The sequence below is a fragment of the Micropterus dolomieu genome, linkage group LG12 (genome assembly GCF_021292245.1).
Source record: "Micropterus dolomieu isolate WLL.071019.BEF.003 ecotype Adirondacks linkage group LG12, ASM2129224v1, whole genome shotgun sequence".
In the NCBI taxonomy this organism is placed as follows: domain Eukaryota; kingdom Metazoa; phylum Chordata; class Actinopteri; order Centrarchiformes; family Centrarchidae; genus Micropterus; species Micropterus dolomieu.
The window spans coordinates 37670162-37677509 of NC_060161.1; the positions used below are offsets into that span (position 1 = coordinate 37670162).

The 7348-nt window shown below is 41.0% G+C and overlaps 1 protein-coding gene and 1 pseudogene across 2 annotated transcripts in view; both read left to right on the forward strand.

Annotated features, from left to right (window-relative positions):
- LOC123980188 (zinc finger protein 271-like) overlaps positions 1 to 7348 on the forward strand; it is a 26106-nt gene that overhangs the window by 13057 nt on the left and 5701 nt on the right. Inside the window, exon 1 of one of the 2 annotated variants that reach the window (XM_046064446.1) lies at positions 5013 to 5166. The exons of the other annotated variant lie outside the window; for it this stretch is intronic. Coding sequence (XP_045920402.1) covers positions 5098 to 5166 — 69 coding nt within the window. The 5' untranslated portion in view covers positions 5013 to 5097. Of the gene's footprint in view, positions 1 to 5012; positions 5167 to 7348 lie in introns of those variants that run through there. 2 annotated transcript variants of the gene reach the window in all.
- The window catches only part of LOC123980242, a 22092-nt pseudogene continuing 19681 nt past the window's right edge, over positions 4938 to 7348 (forward strand).

Consider the following 7348-nt stretch of genomic DNA (forward strand, 5'->3'; position numbering starts at 1 on the left):
ATCAAGACATTACTTTCTGAACAAATCTGAACATGTAAATAAGTTTATATGGATCATAGATCGACCCAAACAACATTACAAGTGTATCTGTCAACTTGGGGAGATCACTCACAACTATTTCACCAAATATACTTTGGCAGGTGCAAATATACTTGGCCGGCCGAAGTAAAGTTTGTCAAAAACACTGTATTTAAAGTTAATGCAAGCTGTAGGTCTATATTTTGTAAATATTACACGTTGGACCAATTTCATTATCTTCCAGCTGCGTGTCACGTGACTATTTTGGTCCAGTCATGATTGAGGGATCATGGAATCGCGGCTCAGAAGGTCTGAACTGAACCGTCAATTGGGTTGAATTGGGAAAGTATTTGGCTTTATTCTCCTAGTCATCACATCAATAACAATAAAATTTCACTGTTAATAGTAGATTTGTCCCAATCTGTGTTGACTGAACACCGTGGCTATGGCAAAGTTAAACTCACCTGGAGGTCATAAATCCTTAGGATGTTCGCAGTGCCTCTGCTGTCTTGCCTGTCTGTGAGACCTTACTGCATTGACACAGTGTTATGATTATGATTTCAGTCAGGTAATAAATGGCTCAAGGACCATAAAGGCGTTATAATAAGGTAATAACAGCCTTTCACACAGTCTATAGTAAAAAGAGTTCCACAATCTCTTGATCAATGCCGTTAATTCAGGTATCAAAATCTGTGACAGTAGTAAATTGCTTCTTTTCATTTTAAAGTGTCATACACTGGGAAATGCTTTTGGCTCCTATAGAAGCAATGTAGTATTTTATCCCCAGTATGTCTGATTAGCAAGCCAGCAATTGACTGCAGGTGACAGTATTTAACACACAGGCAGGTTATTTATTCTGTACCGCTGAGGGAGGAAGAGACCCTTAACTTGCTTTTAATAATGAAGCCAAAACATTCCTGTATGGTCCTTATAATGCCTTTAACTCAAGTCTTTCAAATCTGTGCAGTATAAAAAGCATAAAGTCCAAATACCCTGAAATAATTAAAAGTAAAACAATACCAACCCTGATGCTGAGATATGCAGTTTTTTAGATAATGTCATGTCACTCAGTAATCACTTTGATTCTGTGGAAGCAGATATAACAAACAATATAATTAATTCCCACAAGTCCAGTCAACAACATCATCATCAAAATGCTGCTTTTTTCAAATATATTTTATAATTTATCTGACTCACCTGTACAATAGCTGCTTTTGCCATATATTTATTAGGTTACAAAATAATGGCTTAATGGCTTAGTTACCAGTTTAATAATTACATCTACAGTAGTTAAAAAATAGTCTAATCAAACATTCCTGCCATAAATCCTTCCTTCATACAAATGATAATGTGCAGCGTTTTGCAAAATTACTAATAATAAGTATGATCATTTTGGAAGCTGCAGTTTGTTGTGCTGCTGTTGAAGTGTGGCACATGGACAGGTGTTTCTGTTATTACGTCCATCCCATTAATATCTGTGAGGCCGCGTTAAATAACAGAAACGCGTCTTGCATAACGTTAACGCAATACAGTTCACCTGTCCACATGTCATGACACCACATGATAAAATAGATTCATCAACAATGGAAAATTTCTACAGTAAAAAATATAACTCCTTTAAAAATAAAGTTACAGCCGCTTGAGGCAACTAACGTTAGTCTCTGCAATAGAAGGGCTGAACGGTAACGTTAGGACTTTCTGAGTAAGGTTACATCTTACTACAAACACTTAGCTTATCAGACTTGACCGCAGAGCTTGACTGTCTCCACATTATACAGTTAGGGCTTACATAACTACAGCACAAGTTACCGTTACCTCAGTGTTAGCCAGCTTAACTACAGTTAGCCTTTCTGTTAATATTACTGCGCCTGACAACAGACAGCCGACATCTGATGAACTTTTTTACTTACCAGACCAAAGCGCAGGTATCAAGGAGCAGCTCCAGACTTTAAATAACATGTGGTTGACGACTGTCTGGCAAACTTTTCAGTCACTTGGATACATTAACGTTACTTATAGCTAACGTTAGCAGAGCAGTAACGTCCGTAAATGGGCCTCCACATAACGGACGTAGTTGTTAAAGTAAATAAGTAAATAAAACAGTAAAAGTTGTGTTTGTGTGTAAATAAAAAATATATAAAATATAAAAATTCCCTAAAAATTAATATTAAAAATAAAAGTAAATAAATAAAACAGTAAGCGCGTGTGTGTGTCTGAAATTTAAATAAAATAAATAAATGAAACAGTAATGTGTTTGTGTATATATATATATATATATATATATATATATTAATAGACAAAAAAATTATTAATAAAATAAAATAAATAAAAATCAGTTTCAAATGTGAAATTTAAAAACAAAACATTTACTAAAATATCAAGCAATCAAAATAATAATAATTTGAAAATTAGTACAATTATTTATCAGTCTGAGTTTCCACTGGTTGGCTTCAGTTTGCGGCATGAGGAGATATATTTTGCAACAATTATTTGACATTTATCTATATAGTAAAATATTTTAGTTAGATGTTTATAATTACATGAGAAGGAAAACTTGACAAACAATTCAGTTTCAGGATATAGACATTCTTATGTATTATGTTTTGTATGTACATGTTACCCTGATATTGACACTGTTATGTGTTCTCTAAAATAAAATAGGGTCGCGGCTTTCCTGATCTTATTTGACTTTACTTTATCCCTTTTATTTCATTCTATTTTACGTATTTTATATTTATCCTAATTGTGTATTTTAGTCTTTTCAATGTTTTCTTGTTTTTGAAAAGTGCTCTACAAATAAAGATTATTATTATTACAGTACCATAGGACATGTACTATGTGGTAAATGTGTGATAGATCTATGGTATAGTGTACCACAGGTTCTCTCTTGCATCGACTATTTCTTTGCACTTTTACTGAGCAATCCACTAGAATCTGAAGGCCGGCTGAGTGAGATCAAACAACTGGGTGTGTGTCCCACCCACTGAAACCAAGCTTTTGTCTTGTTAATCTGGAGGGCGATCCAAAGCATTTAACAGAGTACTTGTACTCCTGTTGTACTCTTAAACACAGGACAAGAATCGTGGGGCAAATAAGAGTTTGCAGCAGTGAGGTAATTGGTCATTCCAGCCAAGCAATCTATCCACCATAACATCAAACTACAAATCGACTCCTCAACCATCACTCCAACCAAGGTGGTGAGAAACTTGGGTGTCATGATGACCGGCTGTCCTTTTCAGACCATGTTGCTGCTGTCTCTCGGTCATGCCGCTTTTCTCTATACAACATAAGGAAAATCAGGCTCCTACCTCACTCAGTACGCCACCCAGCTTCTGGTACAGACCATGGTTATCTCTCGCATCAACTATTGCAATGCCCTCCTAGCAGGTCTTCCAGCTTGTGCGGTGAAACCCTTACAAATGGTTCAGAACGCAGCAGCGCGTCTGGTTTTTGATCAGCCCAAAAGGACTCATGTCACTCCATTACTCAGTGACCTCCACTGGCTCCCCGGGGCCTCCAGAATCAGATTCAAGTCACTAATGCTGCATACAGAGTGACTACTGGGTCTGCACCATCTACCTAAACTCCATAATACAAACTTATGTTCCTTCTTGGCCGCTACGCTCCTCCAACGAACGCCGCCTGGCTCTGCCATCTCTTCACACAAAGCAATCCCAGTCCTGGCTACTCTCATCTGTGACACCACGATGGTGGAACGAGCTCCCACACGCCATCAGAGCAGGAGCGTCCCTCTGACTTCAAGAAGCTCTTGAAAACTGATCTCTTCCGAGAACACTTCCTCTTATAACACCTCTAACTCCTAACCTCTAACATGCACTTCCTGTGCTCTTCTTCTTCTATCCCCTACAATGATCTTGTATTGATTGCACTTGTTGTTTTGATTGCACTTTTTGTTAACTCTTACTTCCTTCCCTAGGTATCTAACCCATTGATGTGATATGTACTGTGAGCTCTTACTGGTATTTATTGCTGCTCTTACTAGTATGTATTGTCAGTTGTAGATCTGTAGTTGATGCTCTGTTGATGCTTGTATGTTGTTCCTCAAATGTAAGTCGCTTTGGATAAAAGCATCTGCAAAATGAGTAAATGTAAATGTACTGTAAGGTCGTACCACATGAATACCATAGGAACATTTTCTAGTACTACAGGAAATTTTTGTAAGGACAGACCGACCACAGCAGGTCAGAATAGGTAAGCACACCTCCTCCACCCTCATAAACACAGGAACCCCACAGGGCAGCGTGCTGAGCCTCTACACCCACGACTGCACCCCCAACCCCATAATCACACAGGCAGACGACACCACTTTACAGGAGCTGGGCTGGTTTGAGACAATGAGGGGACGGGCCGCAGGCGTGAAGTGGAACATCATGGCTGAGTTCAGGAGAACAAAGCAGAGAGTCCACCTCCCCCTCACACACACGGAGAAGCAGTGGAAAGTTTCATAAAGTTCCTCTGAGTCAATGTGTGAAAACAGCTGACATGGTCCTCCAACAGCTCACAGCTGGTTAACAAGGCCCAACAAAGACTCTTCTTCCTCACAAAGATGAAGCACACACACTGCTACCACAGACACCATTTAGAAATACAAAGACTGAGCATCTGTTGATTCATTATGTAACATTCACCTCTGTAAATGTGTTATTTTAATCTGTTTCAAAGTCCAGGACTTTTAGTTTACAGCTGTTTTCTAGTTCTGCTGTCATTTATTTGTTTTATTTGAATGACATTAACAGAAACATTACGACACGTCATTGTACCTGAGTATAAAAACAATAAAGATCATTCAAATCTGACTTCAGTAAAATCATCACAGCAGTCTGACGCGCTAAACCAACTTCAGCAGCTACAGAGAAGCTGCTTTGTTTCAAACAGGCTGTGAATCTGCTGCCTTAGCGACAGTAACTAAGGGGCGGGGCGAGACGCCGTGACATCGCGAGAACACTCCGCGGGATCCCGCAGCGCTCCTGTATCTCAGCCTGAAGAGCTCCGAGACCAGAATCCTGACTCAGTCCAGGACAACACGGTCCACCAGTCACAGCGGAGACCTGCAGGACGATGGAGAACCAGAACCCGGACCACAGGAGCCAAACAGCAGCCTCGTGCTCTGATAGCACCGATGTTCAGGTCAGTGTTCATGACTTCATCACGAGACTAAAGATTTGGATATGTAGACCAAGATCAGAGTCAAGTGTAATGCCAAGGGGGCCCCACAGGTCAGAGGAGTCTAATTTAATGTAATGTAGGGGAGACCAGGTGTGGTTGTAACATGGGGAGAGTTGTAACAACAGCCATTCTGTGATCATTTCACTATTTACCTACTTCCTCCCCCACAAGGCATGGCGGTTCTCTGGGCTGTTACATTCAGAATATATAGAGAGAAAAAAACAATTTTGAGGAAAGAAAGTAAATTTCTTGACCAACCCTATATTTTGTTTAGTACTATCGCAGATACAATTGTTTGACTTAGATTGAAATGTAGTTTCTTAGTGGATATTTCTTATATGTTAAGTCTGCGTTATTGCTCTGCTGGTGTGAAAAGTGGTGGGGACATAGGGGCTCAGGGACGTGAAGAGACATCACGATACGCGATATTAGGTTCGAACGAGACCTCCCCCAGGAAACTTAATCACTTAATCCACAGGATCATTAAACACTTCATTTCCTGCTTTCTGGTGAAGGTTTCTGCACCAATTTATGTTGGAAGTGTTTCTATTTATGTAAAAGGAAACACAAAATTCAGGTAGCACTTAACATTTCAAAATATCTAAATATAATAGAATGTGAGTCAGAGCAGCTCTTAGGTGTTTCTGCTGTAGATGAACTTTTCTCATGTAATATCATCCCTGTTGAGGCAACACATGTAGGCATGATTTAGTCTTTTGTCATGTTCACAGGTAGAGAACGGAAAACTTCAAGAAGTTGTTAAAGTTACTGATTGCTGCTGCACATTTTTGGGTCATTTTATAATCAGTAGCTTGTTTTGTTTTGTTTTTTAGCTTAAGTTACTTTTTCTGCACAATGCACATTTGTTTCTTCTATATATTTAAGTGCACTTGTTAAGTGTGGTGTGGGGACAGAGAGGACCCAAATGCAGCGCTCAGAGCGAAGGAGGTTTATTGAGGGAAAAGGGTTTGAGGGACTGGAGTGGATGCCGGCGAAACACTGGCACGGGGAAACCAAGGAGACTGGGACCAGAGAGCCGGGAAACACTGGGGCCGAGGAGGCGAGGGGGGACTGGGAGGACGCCGTGGGGGAAGTCTGGGGAGGAAAGGACCAGAGGATGAGCCCAGCCGACTGAAGGGGGGACGGGGGTGAGTGAACCTGGGAGGGAAACAGACAAAGAGACAAGATTAGTGACAGCAGAGACTAAGCACGGGGAAATAGGAAGAAATCAAAATAGTGGTATCAGAGTAAGGAGTAACGAAAATCAAGCGAAGCTGGTGTGGGGAACCGGGATTGAAATACTTGCTGAGATGAGGTTGATTGCTGGCAGGTGTGGGTCGTTGGCTGGGCTCAGGGGCGGAGGGAGAGAGAGCACACACAGGGGAGGAGACACAGGAAGGCAGGCAGAGGACAGAGAAAACCAAGGCAAAAGCAGAATAACTGATGAAATGGAGAAATAACCAGGACACTCACCGTCAGCCGGGCTGCCATCCGTTATTTAACTGCAAGCTATACACTCACCTAAAGGATTTTTAGGAACACCATACTAATACTGTGTTTGACCCCCTTTGCCTTCAGAATTGCCTTAATTCTACGTAGCATTGAACAAGGTGCTGAAAACATTCTTTAGAAATGTTGGCCCATATTGATAGGATAGCATCTTGCAGTTGATGGAGATTTGTGGGATGCACATCCAGGGCACGAAGCTCCCGTTCCACCACATCCCAAATATGCTCTATTGGGTTGAGATCTGGTGACTGTGGGGGCCATTTTAGTACAGTGAACTCATTGTCATGTTCAAGAAACCAATTTGAAATGATTCGAGCTTTGAGACATGACGCATTATCCTGCTGGAAGTAGCCATCAGAGGATGGGTACATGGTGGCCATAAAGGGATGGACATGGTCAGAAACAATGCTCAGGTAGGCCGTGGCATTTAAACGATGCCCAATTGGCACTAAGGGGCCTAAAGTGTGCCAAGAAAACATCCCCCACACCATTACACCACCACCACCAGCCTGCACAGTGGTAACAAGGCATGATGGATCCATGTTCTCATTCTGTTTACGCCAAATTCTGACTCTACCATCTGAATGTCTCAACAGAAATCGAGACTCATCAGACCAGGCAACATTTTTCCAGT